Source organism: Phyllostomus hastatus, unplaced genomic scaffold, assembly GCF_019186645.2.
Source record: "Phyllostomus hastatus isolate PE091 unplaced genomic scaffold, TTU_PhHast_1.1 phas_scaffold_1066, whole genome shotgun sequence".
In the NCBI taxonomy this organism is placed as follows: domain Eukaryota; kingdom Metazoa; phylum Chordata; class Mammalia; order Chiroptera; family Phyllostomidae; genus Phyllostomus; species Phyllostomus hastatus.
This window is the reverse complement of record NW_025334004.1, coordinates 2,258,541-2,285,054: the sequence shown is the minus strand read 5'-3', so window position 1 is coordinate 2,285,054 and position 26,514 is coordinate 2,258,541. Positions and strand designations below refer to the sequence as shown.

The 26,514-nt window shown below is 41.0% G+C and overlaps 1 protein-coding gene across 1 annotated transcript in view; it reads left to right on the top strand.

The window, feature by feature from the left end:
• The first annotated feature begins 5,888 nt into the window (after window positions 1-5,888).
• ASAH2 (N-acylsphingosine amidohydrolase 2) overlaps window positions 5,889-26,514 on the top strand; it is a 70,225-nt gene continuing 49,599 nt past the window's right edge. Inside the window, exons 1-7 of the mRNA XM_045854286.1 lie at window positions 5,889-5,965; window positions 11,141-11,272; window positions 14,348-14,571; window positions 16,429-16,578; window positions 21,039-21,215; window positions 22,505-22,632; window positions 23,790-23,867. Of these exons, the coding sequence (XP_045710242.1) occupies window positions 11,146-11,272; window positions 14,348-14,571; window positions 16,429-16,578; window positions 21,039-21,215; window positions 22,505-22,632; window positions 23,790-23,867 (884 nt within the window). The 5' untranslated portion in view covers window positions 5,889-5,965; window positions 11,141-11,145. The remainder of the gene's footprint in view (window positions 5,966-11,140; window positions 11,273-14,347; window positions 14,572-16,428; window positions 16,579-21,038; window positions 21,216-22,504; window positions 22,633-23,789; window positions 23,868-26,514) is intronic.

Genomic DNA, 26,514 nt, shown 5'->3' with positions numbered 1-26,514 from the left:
GTAATCCCTCCCTCAGTTTGGGGCACACAGCCTTTCCTGCCGACTCAAGGATCCTTTCGCTTTGCCCAGCGATCTGTCCAGACCCTCCCTATTACAACAGGATTCATCTGAAGGCCATCCAGACAGAAATAAAACACACACAAGTTAAAATGTTCGCTGTGATTGTATCTTCCCTTCACCTCAAGATACCCTTACTCCTGGCTACAGCAGTCGGCTGTTCTGATGGGCATCAGCAGCCCCCTGGCCCACCGTCTTCCCCCGCTGGCTCTGCCACAGTGCTCGGGGTCTTCCTGATTCCCACCCCTTAGCTTTCAGGCATGGGCCTTCAAATGCTGTCTGGGGAAATGGAATGTTATGATATTGTCGTCCACGAAAGCCCTGCTTCAAATGATCTTGTCTGACTAGATATGTGGGTCACCTAGCAGGTCTCACAGTGAATGAGCATGGCAAGTCTCCTTTTCACAGGACGGGAGGTGTTGGGAGAGGTCAGGGAGAGACCATGGGGTGATTCAGAGGCCATCCCACTGGAAGGGAAAAGGAAATTCGATGGCAGGACACCCGTGGTATCTGTTGTATGACCTGCCTTCATTTTATTTTGGAGAACAACTCTTTCCTCTTTCGGTGTGGTGGTCTTGTGGGGACTTCTTTTTATGTGTCCATTCAGGCAAGGGACAACTATACTAGCTACATCAGACCAGTCAGATGTTGTGTTTTGGGAATGAAATCCTGAGTAGAATAGCACAAAGACCATGTACTTGGAGGGAATCCTTCTCAATGGTGACGCCCTAAAGAGATGGTAGCTCCCACCACTTAGGCACGCTGATCTGCCCTGGTCTCTGGCCCTCCTGAGCCTGAGTCTCCAATCTCTTTTCCTGCCTTCCAGTTAATTTACTTCTCTCTTGCCTTCCCTTTGCCTTAGGTTAGCTCTGTTTGGTCCCTGTTGCTTGACACCAAGAATTTTAACGTAAACACCACACAAAACTTGTTTAATGCTGGTTTAACCCATTCCCCTCTGCAACAGCAGAGAAGTAGCTAAGATACATTAATTACTATGTGCTGTATATATAGACGACATATATATATATATATATATCTGTTATCTCTGTTTTTAAAAATGTATGACTACATTTGGCCTAATTCAGAAGAGAATGCAAAGGAAGGCCATGAGGAAATAGCACTTTTTTTTTTTACCTGTCACAGTGACAAAGGTCAGAGAGCCTGAGCTGTCCTGTTAGTGGAGGTGTGTAAAATAGAGATTTTGATACATGCTGGCACAGACCTCATGTAGGTTTATTTGCAAATATTGGCACATTTTATTTATTTATTTATTTAAATATATTTTATTGATTATGCTATTACAGTTGTCCCTTTTTTCTCCCCCTAATTCCCCCCTGCACTGCACACCCTCTCCCACCTGCATTTCCTCCTCATCTTAGTGGATGTCCATGGGTCGTACATATAAGTTGTTTGGCTTCTCCATTTTATATACTATTCTTAATCTCCCCTGTCTATTTTCTACCTACCATTTATGCTACTTATTCCCTGTACCTTTTCCCCCACACCCCACCTGCCCTTCCCCACTGATAACCCTCCATGTGATCTCCATTTCTGTGGTTGTGTTCCTGGTCTAGTTGTTTGCTTAGTTTGTTTTGTTTTCATTTTTTCTTAGGTTTGGTTTTTGATAGTTGTGAGTTTGTTGTCATTTTACTATTCATAGTTTTGATCTTCTTCTTAGATAATTCCCTTTAACATTCATATAAAAATGGCTTGGTGATGGTGAACTCATCAATTTGACCTTGTCTGGGAAGCACTTTATCTGCTTTTCCATTCTAAATGACAGCTTTGCTGAATAGAGTAATTTTGGATGTGGGTCTTTGCCTTTCATGACTTCAAATACTTCTTTCCAGCCCCTTCTTGCCTGCAAGGTTTCTATTGAGAAATCAGCTGATAGCCTTATGGGAACTCCTTTGTAGGTAACTGTCTCCTTTTCTCTGCCTACTTTTTAGATTCTCTCCTTACCTTTAATCTTGGGTAATGTAATTATGATGTACCTTGGTGTGTGCTTCCTTGGGCCCAAATTCTTTGGGACTCTCTGAGCTTCCTAGACTTCCTGAAAGACTATTTCCTTAGCCAGATTGGGGAAGTTCTCCTTCATTATGTTTTCAAATAAGTTTCCAATTTTTTGATCTTCCTCTTCTTCTGGCACCTCTATGATTCAGATGTTGGAATATTTAAAGTTGTCCTGTAGGTCCCTAAGCCTCTCCTCACTTTTTTGAATCCTTGTTTCTTCATTCTGTTCTGGTCAAATGTTTATTTCTTCCTTCTGGTCCAAACTGTTGATTTGAGTCCTGGTTTCCTTCCTGTCACTGTTGGTTTCTTATACATTTCCTTTATTTCACTCTTCATAGCCTTCACTTTTTCCTCTATTTTGTGACCATACTCAACCAATTCTGTGAGCAACCTGATTACCAGTGTTTTGAACCCTTCATCTGATAGGTGGCTATCTTTTCATTGCTTAGTTGTTTTTCTGGAGCTTCATCTGTTCTTTCATTTGGGCCATTTTTTTTTTGTCTTGGCACACCTGTTATGTAGTAAGGGGTAGAGCCTTAGGTATTCACCAGGCAGGGAAACTGATGTTACTGTGTTGTGGTGCTGTATATGGGGGAGGGGTCCCAGAGGGAAAAATGTGGCCCACTCAGCAATCTGTGGCTTCCAGTTCCCTCCCCCACTACCCACAAGCAAACTGGGCCCTTCTAGTGCTGATTCCCAGGTAGGTGGTTTGTGTACATTCTAGGACCCTGTGGGTCTCTCAAACAAACTCTCCTGTGAAGCTGGGAGTTTCTCCTGGCACTGCAACCCCCATGGATTTTTTCAGCCAGAGGTTTTGAGCCTTTATTTCCCCATGCTTGAACCCTGGGTTGTGCGATCTGTTTCACTCCCCAGTGCTCCTCCTGGTTTATCCACAAGCAATGTGGGACCACTCGGTCCTCCAGCCACCAGCTTGCCCGGTCTGCTAGCCCCCACCTTACTGTAGGGCCTATCCACCCGGCTGCCCATCTCTGCCCCTTCTTCCAGTCTGGATCAATGTTTCTTCTTTAACTCCTTGGTTGTCAGACATCCCTACAGTTCAATTTTCTGGCATTTCTGGTTGATTTTTTTTGTTTTTAAATTTGTTGTTGTCCTTTTGGTTGCAAGGAGGCACAGTGTGTCTACCTATGTCTCTATCTTGGCCAGAATCTGATGCAAAATTTTAAATGCTCCCCTTTGACCCAGCAATTTAGCTTCTAGGAATTTACAGATATATCATGTAACCAGATATTACACAGCCATTAACAAGAATGAGGCCTACATACATCCTATTTGTAGTTACATTTTCTACTATACATTAAGTGAAGGAAAGCAGAATTATGCTAATTGTATCAAAAAGACATAGAAATATGCATACAATCATTTTGTAAAGATTTACAAAACATGGGTGGGTGGTGATTGCCTCTGGAACAGGAATGGGGTGGCTGGGAATAAGGGTTGGGGAGGAAGCAATTCCATGTGTATTATATTCTTGAATTGGGTGTTGCCTCAGATTTGTTTTCATCATTATGCTAATGAAAGGTGGGAGGGATGGACCATTGAGGGCTGGTTTCTCCACAAACTCTGCCAGGAATGAAGTGGCCCATGCAGTCTTCTTCAAACTATTTCTTGGACAGTTTGGGTTTACTTGGAAAACCGGGGGGGTCTGGCCTATTTCTTCTTCTCTTCGTCTCTTTTGGGCCATTGTTTAACTTCATGCTGTTATGTAGTATATATTCTCCAAGAGAAGGTACACATTTTATTTTTCCCATTACAAAAGTGTTACATGGCTATTATAGAAAATAATGAGTCAAAAAATTAAAAAAACAAAACCAAAAAACACCCACAATCTTAACACCAGATAATTACTTCTTAATGCTTTGGTGTACTTTTCTTGTAGTCCATTTGACCACACTTATATAAATAATGTATACTTTACACAAATGGTATCAAATGTTTTTGTAAACTTAAAATAACCTAATATTCTTAGTAATTTTTCCTGTCATTAAGTTTTTTCTTCAATACCATTTTTAATGATTGTACATCATTCTTACTCTGTTATATGTTCATTATTCACATCCTTAATCTAAAACTTTGCATTCTTTTTATACGTGAGAATCTAAAAATGGAAAACGCTTTTCTGTTCTGAAATTGGTATAAATATTGCCCAGGGGGGCCCACAGCCCAGGCTATAGTTGCCAGACAGAGACCAGCCTGCCTCAGGCCCGCCTGTAGCGTGTGGGTTCTTGACATCGTGTAGGAAAGTTTTCACAACACAAGTCCAGGTGATTTTCAGAGAATGTTTATTAAAGACAATGAAACACTGGAAGATGGCAGTTCCGACAGACTTCCAGTGTTTTACTGTCCTTAATAATCTCAAAATCACCCGGCATGTGATGGGTATTGTTGTAAACAAACAAGTTAAGAGCCAAGAGAATGAATGTACGAATTGAGCATATTAAGCACTCAGAGAGTTGAGAGAGCTTCCTGAAACATGTGAAGGAGAATGGTCAGAAAAAGAAGGAAGCTAAAGAGAAAGGCACCTGGGTTCAGTTGAAGTGTCAGCCTGCTCCGCCCAGAGAAGTGCACTGTGTGAGAACCAATGGAAAGGAGCCTGAGCTGCTGGAACCCATTCCCTGTGAATTCGTGGCCTAAGTGTGAAAAAAATCAAAGACTTCTATACTGATAAAAAAAAAAAGACAGTGAAACGAAGGAAGGACTTAGGGTAGAAGGAGTAACAGGAGAAAGACAGGTGGTGCTCTGCTTTGGCTCCCTAGAAATGTGACAGGAAAGGAGCAGCCAGGGCAGGGCTGCTGTTTGCTCACTGGAAAGTCAGAAAAAAGGGGCCTTGGAGACAGGACCAGGGGGTAAGCCCAGGAGGAGCTGCTGCTGCCCACTGCCTGCCGCTCCCTTGGCTGCAAGTGTCATGGGGGCCTTTAGAGCTGAGGAAGAAATCAGAAGAACGTGTCTGGAAAAGGTGTGGGCACCACCCTGAATCTTTGTTTTGAGGGCTTTTTATCTTCTCTCTGTGGGTGAGAATTTTAGGGGAGGGTTTCAGCAGAATATTCATCAGCTTTCCAGATGCATTTTTAATATGTTGATGTGTCAAAATGAGCGTATGGGTGGGGAGTGAGCTTGGGAATATTTTTTGGTCTGTTATACTGTTTTACATTTACCTTGGGTCTGTCTGACTTTCAACGGGGTTTTTATTATTCCTCTGACTTTATCTGTCCTTGGGTTTAGCTGGCATAAATGGCATTAACTGGGTCTCTGTTTTTTATTCTTCCAGACCAGGGAGATTTAAGCTATGTATTCTTTGGTTAGGGTGGAGAGGTATAAATGATTTGCTCTCTCGTGTCCTTGGTTAGGGAAGATAAGGTCTTGTGATTCACCAGCTGGCTATAAGTTGCTCAAACTGTTTGGCTTTGTTTTCTTTTTTTGTTTCAGTTCCTCCATTCTACTTGCCTAGAAACTTTCCTAGGTTCTCACTGTCCTGTCTTCTATGTGTTTGAGTGACCAGTAGTGAATAAAGCAGGTGGTTTGTTGGTTTGTTTTGCTTTGATTTTTGTGATCCAGCTTGTAGACATTGCATAGAACTGACCTTCAGTCCCGTAGGCCCTCTGCAACTTCCACCTTAGTGTCAGTACAGCCCAGGTGAGAGTTTGCGTTTAAGCATTTATTATCAATACACTTTAATCTTATCCTTGTACCAAGCCCACAAAGTTGTGATAATGAGAACTCTAACTCTCTTGAACATCACTGTGAAAAATCTTTTCTTCCTATGTGTCAGAAAGCACTGAGAAGTCTTTGCTGAGCAACGTGCAAGGGAAAGGAAACACAATTCTGGACCATCACTTGCTTTACTGAATGCAGAAATTCTTTAGAGTGGTTGAATAAGGTAAGAATGCCTATATTTTCTTGGAAAAGGAAGGGTGGATCTTGAGTAATCTATTGCCTCAGAGATCTTGATGAAACCCTAAATCTTCACACCTTTTTCTTAGCTTTGAAAGCCCACTTTGCTAAATTATTACTTTTTACTTTCACAATCTTGAGAAATAGGGACCTCAGCACGGGAAACATGTGACAAGTGGCTTTCTGTTGTCGCATTAGGGGCATATCATTGACCTTTCAGGATTCTTCTAGATTAATCGGGAACTATTAGGAGATGTATAATCCTTAAATTAAAGGATTATAAATTAGATGTATAAATTAGATGTATAAATCCTTAATTAAAATGTAATTGTTGGGTTTAGCTCTCTAAGGTTCATCTGCCTTCTGAACAGGCATTCGCTTTAAACTTTGAATTCAGATTTTAATCATTAATGAGAAATAGACAGTGAAAATGGGTTCAAAAAGAATTGTCATGTGTTGGCAATAATTCTGGCAACAAAATAAGAGTGTTGAAACACCTGAGGTACGTCGCTGAAATCTAAGTAAGAGGTGGAAACTCTGCTGTTAAATCAGGTCCTACTGTTGAGTTATGCAAAAGCCTGGTAGTGGTAATCAGTCAACAGAGAAAAACTAAAAAATATTTTAAAAGCATGATTTTATATCATGTCTGTTTGTTACACAGATCCCTACCACATAGCCACATTTACATATACAATCTGACTGTAGGGTATCTGGGGTTGGGAGGTCCAGCTGTCAGTCACTGATATTTTTTTCAATTGATGACTGACACCAAGGATATGTTTTCATTGATTTTAGAGAGAGAGGAAGGGAGGGAGGAAGGAAGGGGGGGGGGTGGAGAGAGGAGAGAGAAACATCAATGTGAGACAGAGATTTTGATTGGTTGCCTCCCATACTTGTCCTGACATGATGATTGAACCCACAACCCAGGCATGTACACTGACCAGGAATTGAACTTGCAAGCAGGTGTATTGAAAAGTTCAGATGTATTGAACTCTTGGTGTACAGGACAATGCTCCAACAAACGGAGCCACCCAGCCAGGACAGTCATCCATTTTTAATTGCATTTTTTTTTTTTTTTACAGAAGCTGTCTCAGCCAGTAGAAAGGCTTATAGAAACCAAAGCTTAGAGCATGAACTAGGTATACTGGGTTTGAACTTTGCTACTGAAACAATAGCTAATGACTAGTAAACCTCTTGGATCATCAGAGTTTCAGAGGCATATCTTAGATGTGCTTCCTGACTTCCAGGAGCTGTCAGTGAAACTTGGGACCAAGATACAGACTAATTTGTATCTAAATTTTGTGTACAGAACCTAAATTTGAAGTTGTTGCTGCTGCTGGTGTTGAAGGGAATGATGGTGGTGCGATATGGATGGGGAAAGCATACCAGTAACTAGGAAATTTGGGGAGATGTCCTGGTTTCTTTGTCCGTTCCCCAGTTCAGTTCTACCTCAGAAGTATTTGCTGGTACACTGATTTTTAACCTCTAGTCCAGGAGTTGCAAAATCAAATGACTACAGGCATTGACTTAGATGGACAAGACCCACTGGGTATGGACTATGGCAGATTGGAGAAGTCATTCCCCATCTAAAGGGAACAGCACCTACTAAGTTTTGAAAATCTTGGCACATGGGAATGCTGACTCAGTGTTACCATACTTTATGAAGTATTTTTGAAAGAAAATTTGAAGTTTCAGATTTGTAAATGTATACTCTATAAAAAAGTATAAGATTTATCTTTTATCAACTAAGTCAAACTGAAGCAAAAAAAATTATTTGGACAATACTAAACACAACTGTTTGTTGTCAATTTACAACTCTTGGGGGTAGCAACATCTTAGCTACATAATACCATTTGTGGGGGACAAGTTTTGGGATTCCAGTCCCATCTCATTGCTCAGGCTTCCTAAAGCAGGGGTTAATAAAGTGGGCTCTCAAGTCTCCACTGTGATTCCAATCACCTTTTAATAGCATGTCACATAAACTCCCTTTTTTTTTTGAAACATAATATTTATTGCTTATTATTTTTTCTAACTTTATTTTAATCATTGTTCAAGTACAGTTTTCTGTCCTTTACTCCCATCCCAGCCCACCCACTCCTCCGTCCCCACCTCCCTCCCATTTCCACCACCCCTAGTTTTTGTCCATGTGTCCTTTATACTTGTTCCTATAAACCCTTCCCATTCTTCTCCGAAATTCCCCGGAAATTCCCTCCCCTCTAAACTCACAATTCTTTTTTTAATATATTTTATTGATTATGCTATTACAGTTGTCCCATTTCCCCCCTTCACTCCCCTCCACCCTGTACACCCTCTCCCACCCACATTCCCTGCCCTTTAGTTCATGTCCATGTGTCATACTTATGAGTTCTTTAGCTTCTACATTTCCCATACTATTCTTGCCCTCCCCCTATCTATTTTCAACCTACATTCTATGCTACTTATTCTCTATACCTTTTCCCCCTCTCTCCTCCTCCCCCCCCCCTGTTGCTAACCCTCCATGTGACCTCCATTTCTGTGGTTCTGTTCCTGTTCTAGTTGTTTGCTTAGTTTCTTTTGGTTCTGCTTTAGGTGTGGTTGTTAATAATTGTGAGTTTGCTGTCCTTTTACTATACATGTTTTTTCTTTATCTTCTTTTCTTAGATAAGTCCATTTAACATTTCATAAAATAAGAGCTTGGTGATGATGAACTCCTTTAACTTGACCTTATCTGAGAAACACTTTATCTGCCCTTCTATTCTAAATGAGAGCTTTGCTGGATAGAGCAATCTGGGATATAGGTCTTTGTCTTTCATGACTTGGAATATTTCTTTCCAGCCCCTTCTTGCCTATAAGGTCTCTTTTGAGAAATCAGCTGACAGTCTGATGGGAACTCCTTTGTAGGTGACTGTTCCCTTATCTCTTGCTGCTTCTAGGATTCTCTCCTTCATTTTTACCTTGGCTAATGTAATTATGATGTGCCTTGGTGAGTTTCATCTTGCATCCAACTTCTTTGGGGCTCTCTGAGCTTCCTGAATTTCTTGGAAGACTATTTCCTTTGCCAGATTGGGGAAGTTCTCCTTTATTATTTGTTCAAATATGTGCTCAATCTGTTGCTTTTCCTCTTCCCCTTCTGGTACCCCTATAATTTGGATGTTGGAACATTTAAAGATGTCCTGGATGCTCTTAAGCTTCTCCTCATTTTTTTGAATTCTTATTTCTTCATGCTTTCCTGCTTGGTTGATTCTATCTTCCTTCTGGTTCACTGTATTGTTTTGAGACCCAGTTTCCTTCCCTTCACTATTGGCTCTCCTCCGTGTATCTTCCTTCATCTCTTTTATGGTAACCTGCATCTTTTCATCTAGTTTGTGCCCAAAATCAACCAATTCATGAGCTTTCTGATCACCAGTGTTTTGAACTGTGCATCTGATAGATTGGCTATTTCTTGGTCGCTCAAAAGGATGAGTTCTGGGGGACTGAACTGTTCTTCTGTTGGAAACATGTCTCTCCCTGTCTCTCCTTTTTCTTTTCTTTTTTTTCTGGTCTGGTTGCTCTTGTTACAGTGAGGGGTGGAGCCTTAGGTGTTCACCGGGGCTGGGCACCCCAGTCACTAGATTGTGACGTTATATGTGGGGGCGGGGGCGAACAATAGCGGTAGCTCCGTTCTCCTGGGATCTCAGTCCCTTCTCTGGGATCCTGGGCTGCGAGCTCTGCCCTGGTCCACAATCGCTGCCTCACTGGGTCCTCCAGTCACAGCTTGCTTACTCAGGGTCCACCCGCTGCGTTCTTGCACGCCTGGATGGCTTACGTGCCGAGTTCACACCAAGTTTTCCCCGACCTCTACGCACCGCCGACCTGTGCCAGCCCCGCGCTCACCCGGCTAGTCCTCTTGGCCCCTCCTACCGGTCTGGATGAACAGGTCTACTTCAACTTCTTGGCTGTCCGACTTCCATTCAGATAAATCCTCTATCAGTTCCGGGTGTTATTTTAGCTCTAAATTGTTGTTGTTCTAATCTTGGTTGTGCGTGGAGGTACAGTGCGTCCACCTATTCCTCCATCTTGTCGGAAGTCTCACATAAGCTCCCTTTAAGGACTGTGAGGAGCAGAGTCCTCGCCATTTTGGAGCCCAATGATGAATGTCAACATTTTGAACACATTACATTCCATGGAACAAATTATTGTATTATCTCCTCTTATTTTTATATGAACTCTATAAGATAGGTATTAAAATTATCATCATCACATTCCTATTTATGGATGGAGAAATTGAGGCTTATTGAGATTTCCCAAGTTCAGCTGCAGTAAGTGGCAGAAATGAGATTTAAATTCTGGAGTCAGACTTCAGAATCCAATATTTAACTACCACAATATAGTTTTTCCTGTTACATGACTTCTCAGCTTCTATACTCCCCCTGAGTAATGATGAATTCTCCTTTTAAAATATCCTAAATATTTGCAAGTACATTTTCTGCTTTTGTAGAGCACAGGGGCATTTTTATTTTTATCCTCATCCTTTGCTACAGGATTTGCTAAATGTGTGAGATCCTTCTTATCACTGAAGAGGGAAATTTTATTAACACCTGTCTTGAGACAGTGATGCCAAAACTCACACCCCTTTTATGCCATTTTCTTATCAGGTAGTATTTAAAGTTAAAACATGGAGTTTAAATGCTAAAGGTATGGATTTCACCTCCATGTGGACAAGATAATTTTACTTGTCTTTAATGAGAGAGTAAAGCCGTCATCTTAGCAAACCTTCTCACAAGTACAAACAGTGTGGGTGGATCAGCCATTACCACTGACAGAAGTGCTCCAACCTAGACCCATGTACAGACCTATAAATAACATCGTCACCATTAATGAAAGCAGTAATGATGTAGCCAAGGGATGCAAATAGATTTTTGCTTAGTTACCAATGCCAAATGATGAGTAGTGGATGCCAGGATGAGCACTGTGCTGATAAGGATTTGGAAACCCCATCTGAACTTATCAAAGAGTTCTGTAATTGATTGGTCTTCTCTGCAATGGGCTTGGGATATGGAACTAGCGGCGAGTGTGCTCTTGTGCTTGTCTGGTATAGACTATTCTTATGAAAGAGCTAAGATACCCTGGGCAGCTTAAAGCAAATGCATTTTAATTTTTGATTCTGTCTTTTGTTGTCTCTTCTATCTCTGCTTTTTCTTAGGAAAAATGGCCAAACGTACCTTCTCCGTATTAGAGACATTCCTGATTTTCCTCCTTGTAATGATGACCGCAATCACAGTGGCCCTTCTCACCCTCCTGTTTATCACCAGTGGGACCATTGAAAATCACAAAGGCAAGTGTCATGGGCTCTTTTGGCTGTTGCACCTCAGCCTGCAGCAAATTCCTTGATCACTGGGGACACTGAGGCAAGAAATAGTGTCTGCTGATAACAGGACAGTTCAATGTGTACTTACGATGCCTGGCGTAGCCACCTAACCTTTACATTACATTGCTCTTTCTGTACTGATAGCAATTTTTATCAAGTTTACCTTTGCCCCCACAGTTGACAGCATCTAGTATGCAGTTATTTATCTTCCATTTTTCCACCGATCTAAGCACAAATCAGAATTCTTTGAGGCCCAGTGATGTGAGATTTTGCCTCAATCCTCTTCTCTTACCCTTTGCCTCTGTTTGGTATCAACTTTTCCTGGGGACAAAAGGTGAATAAAAGATCCATTGATTATCAGTAAGTCTTTAAAAAGCCTTAAAGAAGAGGGTCTTAAATTCAAATCCTTGGGACGGCCAATTAAGCTCCATAAACGAGATCCAGTGGGGAGGTAAAGTAGGATGGGGGCAGCTGCGATTTGGGTGAAAAGGGTCCATAGATGCCCTCCGAGTACCAGCTGTTTGCTGCTATAATAAACATGAACTCAGTTCTCCTGCATTTTCATGAGAAGCTAGACATTGGAATGTTTAGACATCTTTTGATTTTTTTTTTAGTGTTAAAAATGAATTTAGTTTTTAAAAACTATGTAGGCTATATTTATAGGCAATAATGGGCCAAAGGTCTTTGATGAAGCCCCTACTTCAGTGTTAGGTTATATTATACCTGTTAAATGAGTAGAGAAACAGTGGGGATTGTGTGCTTTGGCCAAAGTAAAAGGAGGGCTGGACTCAGAGAAAATGGAGAAGAAGATGGCATGTTTGCACCTCAGTTTTCTCTTCTGTGGCTTTCTCTCTTTTCAAGTGTATTTTCTACCATGTCCGGTGCTTTGAATTCCCTGTAAACACAGAGGACCAGAGATCCTCTGTGCCAGCTGTGGGCAGAGCAGGGTCTTGGACTGCTAGAAATGGAAGGATCTATAGGGCTTATCTAGTTTTAGCTCTTAAAATGAGGCTCAGGTTGGTTATCAATAATTACAGTAACTATCATCACAGTAGAAGTTGCTGTTTATTGAAAGGTTACTTTTTTGGCCAAAGCTCACATGAAGGTAGGTGCTAGTCTTAGTACTGTTTTACAGAGATGGAAGGTGGACTTGGAGATCACAAAGACCTTGCCTTTGGCTGTGTAAGTTTTGCCTTGGTTGGCACCACATTCCTACATTGGTATCAATAAAGCAATAGCAAAGGTTCCTGCTTCCTTTCTTGCAATACGTAATGTCTTGTAGAGAATGTGGGCTTGGGGAAGAGAAGACACAGTTTGTAATTCCATCTGGAATGTGGCTGAAATCACATCAGATTCTGAGCTGGAGGATCTGGTTTGGGCACCTGATTAATTATAGGCTCTCCATGAATCTTGGTTAAGCCACTCTCTGGGGTTTAGTATTCTTGCACGTAAAACAGGAGATTGGATGAAGTGATTTCTAATTTTTTTTTGAGCTCTAACATTCTAGGATCCCATAATAAGGTAGCTGTTAATTTCTTGTCTCAGTACTTCCTGACCACTAATGCCCTGAGGCACTGACATCTGCCACTTTGGCCACCTCTGGCTATTGCCTGGGTGGAAAACAAGAAAGCAAGTAAGGTGGATATATAAGATGTCTAAACACATGAATGCAACCAGAGCTGTAAGGCAGCCTACATTGCTCTAGATTTTTAATATACATTAACATATTTATTGTTCAAAACAACCCTAGAAAGTAGAGTATTATTATTCTCTATTTTATAGATGAGAAAATTGAGGTGAAATAGCCTAAGTAACTTGTTCCGTTAGTAATTGGTAAAGTCAGTTCTATTTTTGTTTTTTATTTTTTAATTTATTTTTCAGTGTGTGGTTGCCTCTCATGTGCCCCCCACTGGCATGAATAACAACCCAGGCATGTGCCCTTACTGGGAATTGAACCAATGACCCTTTGGTTCACAGGACAGTGCTCAATCCAATGAGCCACACCAGCCAGTTGTAAAGTCAGTTTTATTTTTATTTTTTAAAATTTATTTTTACTTTATTTTTTATTTTTAGAAAGAGGGGAAGGGAAGGAGAAAGAGAGGAAGAGAAACATCATGTCTGGTTGCCTCTCACATGGCCCCCACTAGGGACCTGGCCTGCAACTCAGGTGTGTGCCCTGACTGGGAATCGAACCGGCAACCTTTTGGTTTGCAGCCCAGGCTCAATCCAATGAGCTACACCAGCCAGGGCATGTAAAGTCAGTTTTAAAACTGGATGTTTGTTTCTGGCACCTTCCCACTTAGTCTCTATACCATATTTGTGTGCATATGTTATACACACACACACACACACACACACACACATACATATGAAGAAATAGTGTGTGTATATACATATATGGTGATATGAGAATCACTATATATGTATATATATGGCATATAAGGTAGAACTATCAACAAGCGTACAATGATCTAGGTTGCATTCAGAATAAGTCTTTAAGAAAAAGAATAAAAGTCTTAAGAAGGTTGAGGAAGATCAGAGTAGGGCACAGACAGCTGGGGTGGCATCTTAGAGATGCGGAGTTGAGCTGGATGTGGGTGTAATAGAAATGAACCAGCTCTGATGGGGTAGTGGAGACTGGTTCATGGAGCAGAAAGAAGTAAGGGCTCTGGATTGAGAGAATGGTAGAAATGAATCCCCAGGGGCTGGGTTTAGTAGGTTGTATGCCATGAACCTGGCACCTGATTTGTTTGGTTGGTGCAGAAGTGCATGGTGAGTGAAGAAGGATGATGAGTTTGACAAGGAATGGCTTGTGAGGAGAAGCTGAAGGACATTTGATGGGTGTCTTGATTGTTTGGTTGAAAAAGATCATCCTTAGGATTGATATAAAACAAATTTTTGAGATGTTTTCTACCATGTACCTTACACCTAAAAGAATATACAAAGACTTTTTCTTAGCAACGTGAACCTAAGTGTCCTAACTGATGCTGGCAGGTAAGTGGGCTGAATGGTTGTTTCTCAAATGTCTTAATCTGTTTTTAGATTCAGGTTTTCCAGCCACTGAGAGCCCTCAGGCCACCCGGAGCACACCAGCTATCCAGGACTCCACAGTCCCTCAAGTCTCAACACTCACACAAACCCCGACAGCCACCCAGGGGTCCCCAGTGACTACTACCCCAGAGCCTCCTCTATTTCAGAACTTCAGTGGCTACCATATTGGTGTTGGGCGAGCTGACTGCACAGGACAAGTAGCAGATATCAATATGGTAGGTAATCAGGGCTCCTCAAAGAGACTGTGAAATAATGATTTTATTATTTTGAACCCTACATTTACTACTGATTATTATAGCATCATCTTCTTGCTTTTCTATTAACTTCACTGGTATGTAACATTGTGAACATTGTCCTATAAGGAAGAGGGAGTCATTTATTTAACTACAGCTCCCTTGTAAAGACGGTTAGCCATTTTTTATGAATTGGCAGGGCTGAGAAACTCAAATACTACAGAGGATGAGCAGGTATCATAAATGACTGAAGCAGGCCAGTGGAAGATGAGAAATAGCTATTGATCCTCAGTTTCAGGACAGTAGGAAGTTGTGGGGATTATAGTACAACTAGAAAGTGCATGGCTCTAGCTGATTGTTGCTCTGTAAGAATGTGGACTCAGGGTTGCTGTATCTGACAATTTTTTTCAAGAAAAGCCAGAAAACCTCTAGGCTGAAGACTTAAGGATTTAAATCTCTCTGGAAAATGTAGGCAACTCTAGCTAGTTGAAACTGGAAACCTAGCTTGGGCCCCCAACACTGGAGACATCAAGTGAAACCCTTCAGTGTGTTAGGTGTGTCCAGTTGGCTGCTAGCATGCATCTTCCTGACTAAGTGGTGGTAATATAATTTATATCAGTACTTCCCTAGGAAATCAGAGCAGGAGGTTATCTGATGGGATTGTCTCCCTCCTACCAAGTGATCTTTAGAGTCAAGGAATTATAGCTGACCCTTGAACAATGTGGGGGTTAGGGTGCAAACCCTCATGCAGTTGAACATTCATGTGTAGCTTTTAACTCCCTCCAGACTTAACTATAATTGGCCCTTTGTGTTGACAGATTCAATAGACTGTAGATCAAAATCAGTATTTTTGACCCATGGTTGGGAATGTAAAAAGACTGTTTTTGGTAGTTGGTTGAGTCCATGCACGTGAAACCTGTGGAGCTGAAGTGCTAACTGTATTTATTGAAAAAACTCATGCATAAGTGGACATGCACCATTTAAACCCATGCTGTTCAAGGGTCAACTCTATTCCCTGCTGTCTGTTCTGGAAACTGACTCTGGAATGTAATCCTAAATAAATACTCATATGAGGGTAAAGCAAGCAGTAGAGGGAGCATTCTGAAGGCCTGGGTATACTTTAAGGATGGGTTTTATGATGTGGTGGTAGAAGGGGCTAGGACAGGTGTATTTGAACTGACTTGGCTTAGGGAGGGATAACATGGGAGAAGGCAGGGTTAGGTATACTCAGTAAAGAGTACTTAATCATAAAGAAACCATTTTCTTTAGGTAAAAAGCAAAAACAAAAATAAAACAAAATTAAAGTCATGGACCAACACACACACACACACACACACACACACACACACACACACACACACACACCAACAACCAAAGTGACCAAAGGGAGAAAGCCTTCAATTTCAGGATGTTCCTGGGCCATGTGCATGGTGGGAGGGGAGCTATTTCCTTGTGTAGTACCTTAGACAGGCAAGAGAAAAGGTTTTGTTTCAAATGCCAGGGAAGCCCGAAAGGTCTCCAGTGCAGTTAACAAAATTCTGAGCCATGCCAGCCCCTCCTTCGCCCATGGAGCAGTGAATAGCTCTGTCAAGCTTATCACTACTTTGCCTTTATATTTTTCTACAAAGAAGAGTAAATCCTCTTTTATGATGTTGGCTTTATTCTTGAAAACACACGTTATTATCTCACTCAGAGCTTTCAGTGTCATGTGGATTGTTTCTCTATGTCCTTCTTCGGCAGTGGCAGCCTTTTCCGCCATGGGCGAGCCTGCTTTCTGGTGGCTGTGGTGGGCAGGGGTTGTGTGAGGCCGAGTGGCTCTGATTCTCTCTTCCTCTGCAGATGGGCTACGGCAAGAGTGGCCAGAATGCACGGGGCCTCCTCACCAGGTTGTACAGCCGTGCTTTCGTCATGGCGGAACCCGACGGGTCAAATCGAATGGTGTTTGTCAGCATCGACATAGGCATGGTGTCCCAACGCATGAGGCTGGAGGTAAGTGATTAATGTGAGAAAGAAATGACACAATTTTAAAGAAAAGACTCTGGCAATTGTGAGAGCAGCTAATCCTTCCTAGTTTTCATCCAGTCAGTTCCTACTACCCACAACATTATAAGCTCTTGTCAGTCCAGCAGGCAGTAGGTGAGGAGAGTGATCCCCATTTTTCCATCCCAAATCATCCTGGTCAAAGTATGCTTTCAGCTCCACCGATGGCATGTCATCATTATTAACGCTAATGTTTTTTTTGAAAGCTTATTATGTTCCAGGGGAGCTTCATATACATTCTCTCATTTAACTTCCTTATAGAAATCTGAGAGTGTCAATTAATCAGTAACTCTTCCCTCAAGTTTTCAGACAACTGACAATAGGTATAAGTAACCAGAGGAGAATTACGGATACAACTCTGAAATGAGGTTGGCCATAAACTGCTGAAGCTGGGTGATAGGCAGACCCGGGGGTTTCATTATACTGTTCTGATTATTTTTGTATGTGTTTGAAAATTTCCATAATAAAATTTAAAGAGAATAAGTCTGCTCTCTTAATCTTTAAACTGGATTGTGGAATATTTCAGGCTCTTCTATGATCTTCCCCAAATTTAGATTTTATTACTTGCCTGTGGGGAAAATTGAGCTTAGCAGAAAGGTGCATGGAAGGGGGTGTCTTGGGCTACCTGAGACTTGTAAGACAGAGAGAGGGAGAGAGAGAGAGCTCGAGCAACAGAGAGACAGAGAGAATACAGAGAAAAGGGAAGGAGAAATAGCGTAGTGGATGTGGGCTTCCAGGTCGGTCTCTCTAAGCCAGTTTCTAGGCCCTGACCCACTTGTATTTTCTGCTTCAGGTCAGGTCACAGAAAATGAATGTTTTAATGTCTGCTTGCATATTCATGAGTAAGAAAGAGGTGAGGTGAGACTGGAGTACCCAGAACAGTGACCATTAAATATCTGATATTTGGTGTCATGTTCTATCAACCTCACCTATTAAACACTTGTCCTTCCACTGTGTGAAGGATCTAGTGAGATGGGTGACAGGAGGGCCTAAAAGCATTTCTCCAGTGTTGCCCCCTCTTGGGGAGTAGAATGGAAACCTCTTCCATTTATGGAAACATGGGGAGAGGGGATTCAGTATTTTCCCCACCCCTGCACTTACAATGAAACTGATGTGGGTCTATTGTTATCCCAATTTTGTGGATAAGGAAACACAATCTTAAAGATAGTAATTAACTTTTCCAAATTCACACAGTTGAAAATGGTAAAGCTTGGTTCTTAGCATATATATGCCTGATCCCAGAGCATATATTCTGATTTAATTTTTTAAAACCTCACCCAGGAACATTTTTTCATTGTTTTTCAAGAGAGAGGAAGGAAGAAAGACACACATGAGTGTGAAAGAGAAGCATCAGTTGGTTACCCCTTGTACACACCCAGAGAAGGGGTTGAACCCACAACCCAGGTGTGTGCTCTGACCGGGAGTCAAACCTGAAACCTTCTGGTTATGGGACGATGCTCCAGCCAACTGAGCCACATTGGCCAGTGCCCAGAGCCTACATTTTTAAAAGTGACGTTATTCTATTATGTTGAAGAGAAAATGCATTGATAACCTGCTTTTTGCAGGGCACTTTGCCAGTCATTTTGGGGGACACACAGGTAAGTGAGTCATAACCCATTCCACTTATGAGCTCACTACCTAGCTGGGGAATAGAAGAAAGGTCTGTAACAGAAATATGCAAATAACGAATTCACTGGAGTAAAGTTCAGTGGTGTGTTAGTTATACTACTGAGTAACAAATAGCCCCAAAGTATAGTGGCTTCAAACAGCCGAATTCATTATCTTACACATTCTGTGGACCAGGGATTCGGGAGTGGCCTAGCTAGGGGCTTCTTGCTTAGGGCATCTGAAATCAAGATGTTGGCAAGGAACACAATCACCTGAAGGCTTGAGTGAGGCTGGAAGTTTCACTTTCAAGAAGATTCATCCAAGTAGCTACTGGGAGAAGGCCTCATTCCCCCCGTCCTATCCTCATGACAGAGCAACTGACTTTCCTCAGAGACAGCAATTAATTCAAGTGAAAGAGCAGTGAAGAAGCCACAGTGCCCTTCACAGCCCAGACTCAGAAGCTGCACACCATCACTTCACCCTGTCTGACTCATTGGAAGCAAGTCACTAAATCCACTTCACACTCGGGGGCAGCAAACTTAACTTTCACCTCTTGAAGGCAGGAGTATCAAAGAATTCGTGGACACATAGTATTTTAAAACCACCACACAGAGATTCAGGAAATAAAAATTAGGGGAAAATTTAAAAGTGAAGGTGACACTTGAATGGGCAGAATTTTAAATGGTTAACATGGGAAGGGAGAGCTGTCAAATAGAGGGAAGGCACAAACACAGAGAGGCGCAAGGGAGGAGCGTAGACTCTTCTCTGGAGGGACAGAGGTCAGTTCCATTAGAACACATGCAGGTGTGTAATTGGAGATGGACCTGGAAGCAGTGTTAGTCATAATTGTAGAGGTCTTGGGATGCCAAGTTTTTTTAAATTCTGTAGGTGATGGGGATTCTTAGAAAACTTTTGAATGGAAAAGTGATGCAATCAGAATTTTGCTTGAGGGTGATTAATCAGAGGGTGATATTTGAGGTGAATTGCAATAGGCTAGAACTGGAGGTGAGGACACAAATGGGCAGAATCTTCACATGGATGTCAAGGCCCTGTTGGTGAGGGTCCTGTTGGGAAAACAGTGATCACACTAGGCATTTCAAACAGAGGGAATTTAACACAGTGGGATTTGACAAGGGGTTGGAAGGCTGAAATAGCTATACAGGGCAGCTGGAGTTGCAGAAAGGGTTTTGACTCTGCTTGGGAATTTCCCCTACGTCGTGTGAGCCTGGCATGCAAGTCCTGGCAGTGAGACGACCTGATGGCAAGAGGTCAGATTACGTGCTAATGAGATTTGGGAATTAATAGACATAAAGTCTAACACTTAACATAGTTCCCATGATGAGTCAGCCACTGTTCTCTCTATATAATTAATATATATGTTCACATTTATTAATTAACAACTAACAACTATATGACACCTCTGTCATAGGTTGAACTCATGGCAGTTGTCTGAAAGCTTGACTGTAGCTGAAAGGTCTACTTCTAAGGTTGCTCACCCACATGGCCAGCACGTTAGTGCTGACAGAAAGGTCCTTTTCCTCAGGGACCTCTCCACAGGATGGCTGGGGAGTCACTAGGTCACAGCGTGGGCTTCCCCCAGACCAGTAAGTGTAATGATCTGTGTCAGGGAAGACTGAGTGCATTTTGGGAAGTGAGGCAGTAAAGAGGACTTTGCACAATCTGTTCACTGTTCCCACAATGCTTTTCCTCCCAGGCAGTGTGTGACCAGATTGCTCTCTTCATTTAGGGCTCTGATGAAGGGTAATCTCTTTGGAAAAAGCTTTCCTCACTAACATCAAACACCCTTTTTTCCCTTACCCAGCAATATTTTGCTTTATAACATTTATCACTATATAATATTACTTCTTTATTTTTTGTTTATTATCTTTCTCTTATTCGAATAATAACTTCTTCAGAGTTGGAACCTCATATATGCCTAGTTAGAACAGTACCTGGATATTAATGTTTGGTGTGGAAAGATGAATGGGTAATCTCTTAGAGAGAATATAGTTAGAGAGACTTAGATTGGGATTCAGGCTGTGCTATTTATTACATCAGTAGGAAAATTATTTAACATCTGTATGCTTCAATGTTACCAGCTAAAAGGAAAGGTTAAAAATACATCCCTCTTGAACTTATTGCAATGATTTTTAAATGACATAATGTATGTAATACCTAGCATTGTGTGTTTCACATAGCAAGACTGTAAAATGTTAGCTATTGCAATCGTTGTTACTATGATGATATACTGAAGTTATATATACTATGTAAGCTACCATCTTTTGCCATGTATAATGCGCTTCCATGTTTTGGGCCCAAACTTTCAGGAAAAAATCTTTAGTTTTAATTTTTTAATTCAATTGATTATTTCTTTATACTTAGATACTCGTTTTTTGTATTATAAAGGAGTTTCAGAATTTATTTTTGAACATATTATGGTGCAAGAAATTTTATGTAACAGATAATTACAAAACACAGGAACAGATACAAGGTACAAGAAAGTTTATGTACTGGTGACAAATTTAAGATATTTACGCATTATTAGTATGACCCATGTATAATGCATATCCTTCTTTTTCCCTTAGAAATTTGGGCAAAAAAGTGCGTGTTATACACAGCCAAGTATGGTATATGTACCGTAGAGACACTGTGATGGGATAGAGAGTGAAGGGCCACTTGACAAGGAAGTCATTGGTACGGATCAGTGATGAGGCTCATTAGAGCCTTTTCTCATGCTAAGCTCCTATGTTCTTCTTTCTCCTCTTAGTTTTTCTCTTTCTTTCTTTCTTTCTTTCTTGAAGGTCTTGAACAGACTGCAGCAGAAATATGGCTCCTTGTACAGAAGAGACAACGTTATCCTGAGTGGCACTCACACACACTCGGCTCCAGCAGGGTATTTCCAGTACACCGTGTTCGTGATCGCCAGTGAAGGATTTAGCAACCGAACTTTTGAGTACATGGTGACTGGCATCATGCAGGTAGGCAGAGAACCGCAGACAGCAGCAGCCGTTCCTTTCCAGGGTGCACAGTGCTTTAGGACTGTGCTATGGAGACAGTCCCTTTAGGATCTTGGTCTGAATGCAGTCTTAGCACCTACTGCCCTACTCCCTTCCTGACTCCTTGTATCTTCTGGTCCAGAGCTGTGGACTGTTAAGCCTGAGGCATTGGTTGATTGTGGAGCATGGTTCTATGGCAGTGAGCCTCATGCCGTTGTCTAAAGAGACAGAATATTTTGTATGTGACCCTTACAGATTATAGGGCCCCACATAGCCTGTTCTTGCCCAAAGTCACATGAAAAGATACCAACCCATCAAGGCACCAAAAGTAATTACAAATAATCCCCATCTTTCCCTGTATTTCCAAATCTTACCTTGTATTTTCTAAAGACTATAAAAGATCTAATTTACCAATTCCTCATTTCTTAAGTTCTCTACAGCAGCTTTAGACTGACATGGTGCTTCTACAAGTACCCCCAAACTTTTTTCATGTTTGTGGTTTTGGTACCTAATTTTTATTTCTCTCTCTCTGGTCTTCCAGTTTAATATTTCCTTGCACAGGATCCTTGCTAATATTTTCTTCTTCATTCCTTTCAGGTTTAGTCTCTCCGTACTTTATCTTATAAAGTTGCCACCACCCACCCACCCCAAATCCAGAAATCTGGTTGGCAAAGGCCAAAATTTCTTTGCAGTACTGTTTCCAAACTGTGGCCAGTAATCTGTAAATGGCTTTATGAGATCAATTTCATGGGTTGCAAGAAGCATAAAAAAACAAAAATTTGGAAAGCGTCATAGTGCATAAAACGCATTGTGAACTTCATTTTAGGCTATGCATGTTGATGTGCATTAAGGTTGGACAGAAACTGTGTAGCTAACTGTGTGTCTCAAAGTTTGAAAAACTCTGCCTTAAAGGGTGTGGGATGGAGAAAATAGGGAGGGTGGAAATACCTGCACGGTAACAAATCCTGTCCCAGGGTTGTCAGAGTCGAGTTTCCCACTTGGGCCCTCTGAATGGCAGCTTGTGCCCGACTCAGCCGTCAGGGGCTGATCAGCTCTGTGCTGCTCTACAAAGGGCACTTTCTCTCAGACCCGAAGGCCATGTGACACCTCTAGAATGACACCAGCCGTGTGGTTCTCCAGCTTTTGTCCTGTGGCGGGAACAGGTTGGAGGCCACGGAAATTGTCCACAGGTCTCTTCTGCTTGTATTGACTAAGTTATTATCCCCAACAGGATTTCCAACATTACAGCTCTTTTTTTTTTTAACCCACAGAGCATTGAGATGGCACACACAAATATGAAACCAGGCAAAATCTTTATCAATAAGGGAAACGTGGACGGTGTACAGATCAACCGAAGCCCTCATTCTTACCTTCAGAACCCACCATCAGAGCGAGCAAGGTGAGCAGGGTAATTATCAAAATGAAGTCCTGTGTTTACTTTAGGAAACAGCAACAAAATCTGAGAACAGAGTTGTTACTTGATGTATATAGTGGGATCCTAAAAGAGTGTTAAAGAGAAATAATTTAAAAACATGTTTATAATCTAAGACAAGCAGAAATAAAAAGTGAACATAGAAATACACAGCAACCTTCATGTGTATCTCCCTAGGTGGAAGGCTGTGGGAGTCAGTGTGGGGATTTGAAGGACTCTAGGCTTTGGAATCTGACAGAGCTGTGGTCTCACCTGAGCTTTGTCACTTCCTAGCTGGGTGATCTTTAGGATATATATGGTGGTGATGATAAGTGATTTATTTATCTTAATTTATTGGCTCTCAATTTCTTTGTCTGTAAAATGGAAATAAAAATGTGCATAACAAGTATTTGTTAATGAGTAACTCACATTAATTCATCTTAGTCCAAGAGAATGTGGCAAGAGAGAGGAGATAAATGAATTAAAAAACTAGAAGAATGAGAAAGAAAATTAGAATAATTGAGAATATTTGAATGGAACACCTAAGAAAGATGATTATTTTGTCTTTTTTTTTTTAAGTGAGGAGCCAGGATTGCAACAGAAGGGGCTACCACGACAGTGTAAAATAACTTCTCAGTGCAACCTGAACACTTGGCATTTTACATTTGCATATTTTTCAATAGCTTTCAAAAGAATTGATTTTTTTAAAAGAAAATATAATTTGCTGTCCCTTGAAAGGACATGAAAGAACATTTAAGTCACACGTAATGAATGCTTTGGTTTTGCATACTTCCTCCTGGTTTTAAGAGAGAGTCCACTACAATTTGATATGAGTAGAAATTTCAAAGAGAAGTCCTTTTTGTAAGAAACTCATGTGCATAATATTGTATATATTACATAAAAATGCATATTTCACCTCCAGCTAGCCAATCTAACACCCCTAACCCTGGTCACAGTTGCAAACCATTTCCTTAGCTGAGGAATGAGGTTGTGGGTGCAGCGCACAGGACTGCAGCATGGGACTCTGGGACCTTCCTTTACAGACGCGCGTGTTAGTTTTTGTTTCTGTGCCAGTTTCTGTTTGTCGTACATGGTGCCCAGGCTCTAACATAAAACTGACTAAATTCCTTTGTTTTGGTGACTAGATATTCTTCAAATACGGACAAGGAAATGGTAGTCTTGAAAATGGTAGATTTGAATGGAGATGATCTGGGCCTTATCAGGTACTCTGTTTATTTTTATTTTTTAAAATTCTATCTGGGTAACTTCTATTAATTACAAGGGTGGGGGTGGGGAAGAGGTTACAATGGTGGTCATAGAGGATGAGAACATATTGACAGTGATTTTCAACATTTTTTTATCTTATGGCACACATAAACTACTAAAATTCTCTGGTCAAAAAATGTGTTTTTGCAGGTCTGACAAAAAAATAGGTGTAATTTTGATTCATTCACACTGGATGGCTCTGGTTGTGTTGGCTATTGTCCATTTTTTTTATTTGCTAATCTAAGGGAAAAGAACTCAGAAGCCTCTGACTAGTCAGATATTGCAAGTTTTTAAAAATTCTTGTAGCACACCAGTTGCAAATCGCTGAGTTGAGTGGTGAAGAGTCCAGACCCAGGAATCAGACACATCTGTGGTCCAGCCATGGGCTCTATGGCAAGGCTCTCCATCTCCCAGGGCTTAGCTGTTAAGCTGTAAAACAGGGCTAATGAAAAGGTTATATAAATGAGACATCTAGGTGAAGAAGTTCACAACATCTGGCATGTGATACAAAAGACTTAGTAAATGTTAGTGCTCTTGACTATATCAAGATTTTATATGTGGAACTTCCATGATGGTAGATAATTATCTCTCAGTAAAACAAAAAGCAATCTGACCAATGGGGCAAATGAATATGGAATCGAGATTATTCACCCGTGTCTTCCTCAAAGGAGCAAGTGAAGTCTAATGCAGGACAATGCTCATTAGTGACGAAAGCGGAACTGAGACCACTTAAAGGAAGCACATGACATAAAATTACAACTTGGCACTGACTTTAGCACCTTTTTATAAACAAGAGAACATGAGGATTATTATCTTTGAAAAAAGGAGGCATTCACACTTACAGGTTATTTTGGTCACTGACATTGGACCAGCTAAGGGCGACGAACAGTGTGAGACACCTTGATGTCAGACTTCCAAGTGATGCAGAAATGCCCTAAGAAGGTGTATGTCAGCACTCGGGTGCTGGAGTCAAATGTCTTGGGTTCACCCTGGGCTCTCATCCTTCTGGGCTCTTGTTACTTGGGCCAAAGTATGTAACAACTCTCTGTCTCAGTTTTCTTATCTTTAAAATTGGGGGGTATAGAGAATCCTTAAAATCATTGATAATAAGTGTTAGTAAAGGTGGTGAGGTTCTTCCAGGTGGAATAATGAAATGTTTAAGTGAAAATTGCTATGTGAGTAAAATGTACAACAAATTAAAAGTAATAAGGGGTAAAGGTAAACAATAAAGTCTATGACTCGCAGTTCAGATACCAGGGTTGTCTCTATTACTAGGGAGAGAACGTAGCGTAGTGGTAGGGAGGTCAGGTTTTAGGTATAGATTTTAAGACTTGGTCAAATCCCAGTCCTGCCACTTATTAACCCTGTGGCCTTGGGAAAGTAACTTATTTACTTATAAATCAAACATTCTACTTGAAAATGGGGATAATAACTCATAGGATTTGTTTGAAGATTAAATGAGATAATGCATGCAAAGCTCTTGTTTTGTGCCTGACATAGAAAAAAAAGGTTTAATAATTTTAGCTAAGAGGTAAGAAATAGTATTCTACCTCTTCTAAAAACCCCATTATTGGCATATCAGAGTGCTTGAATTCATAGCATTGGTGTTACTTCTTTGGGTTTAAAGTGAGGACACTAAAAGCTCCCTGATAAAATAAACTTTATTATATGGGTTGACATAATAGGACTCATTCTTTTATCACAATAAATTCATGTACTAATGTTGCTACTTAACATTTAACTCAATAGACTTTCTAAATGTCAGGTGCACAGCTGTGTGGGGGAGGATTGTTATGTTAAATATGTCATTGGCCTATCTTCAAGGGTCTCATAGTTGGGTAATTGGGACAGGAAGCTCAAATAGCCTTCTATTGTTTCTATAACTGTATGGTATCTTTGATGTAATTGTTCCTTCATTTGCCTCTTGTAGAGTGAAAATTGCTCTTTATACACATTAAAACTGAGCCAAAACAAAGTCAAATTTAGGCTGCTAAGGAACTCAGCCACCACATGTAGGAGTCTGCTGTTAGGATCCAAAGCCTGAGGAATTCGGAAACACAGAATCTTGGATTTGCAGAGTACAGAGATAATCTAGTTGAAACTTTAGCGAAGGCCTAGAAAGGTGAGGTGACCTGTCTCACGTCAGAGCCAAGAGAATTTTATTCACACAGAAAACAATATAGAAGTTTATAATTTATTCCTTTCTACTTTCATTTTGTTTCCATTTCTTCATTCAACTAGTCTGCACCAGGCACCTATCAATACTATGTGCCATGCAACCCTTCCCAGTCCTTGGAGTGATACATTTCCTGGCCTTGAAATCAGAAACCAAATACCTTGGAATTACCTTGGAATCAAACACCTGTATTCTGTACTCCTTGAGCAAATACTTTATACTCTATGAGACTCAGTTTCTGAATTTACCAAATACAAATTTAACATTTCTCACCACAGATTATTCATTTATTCATTCACTCAGTATTGTGGAATACATGTGTCATGAACTGAGCAAAAAATAGATGTAGTTACTACCTCTATAGAACTCACAGTCTACTGGTAGAGATGAAGGGTGTTCAAAGGGTCATACAAATCCATGCATAATTA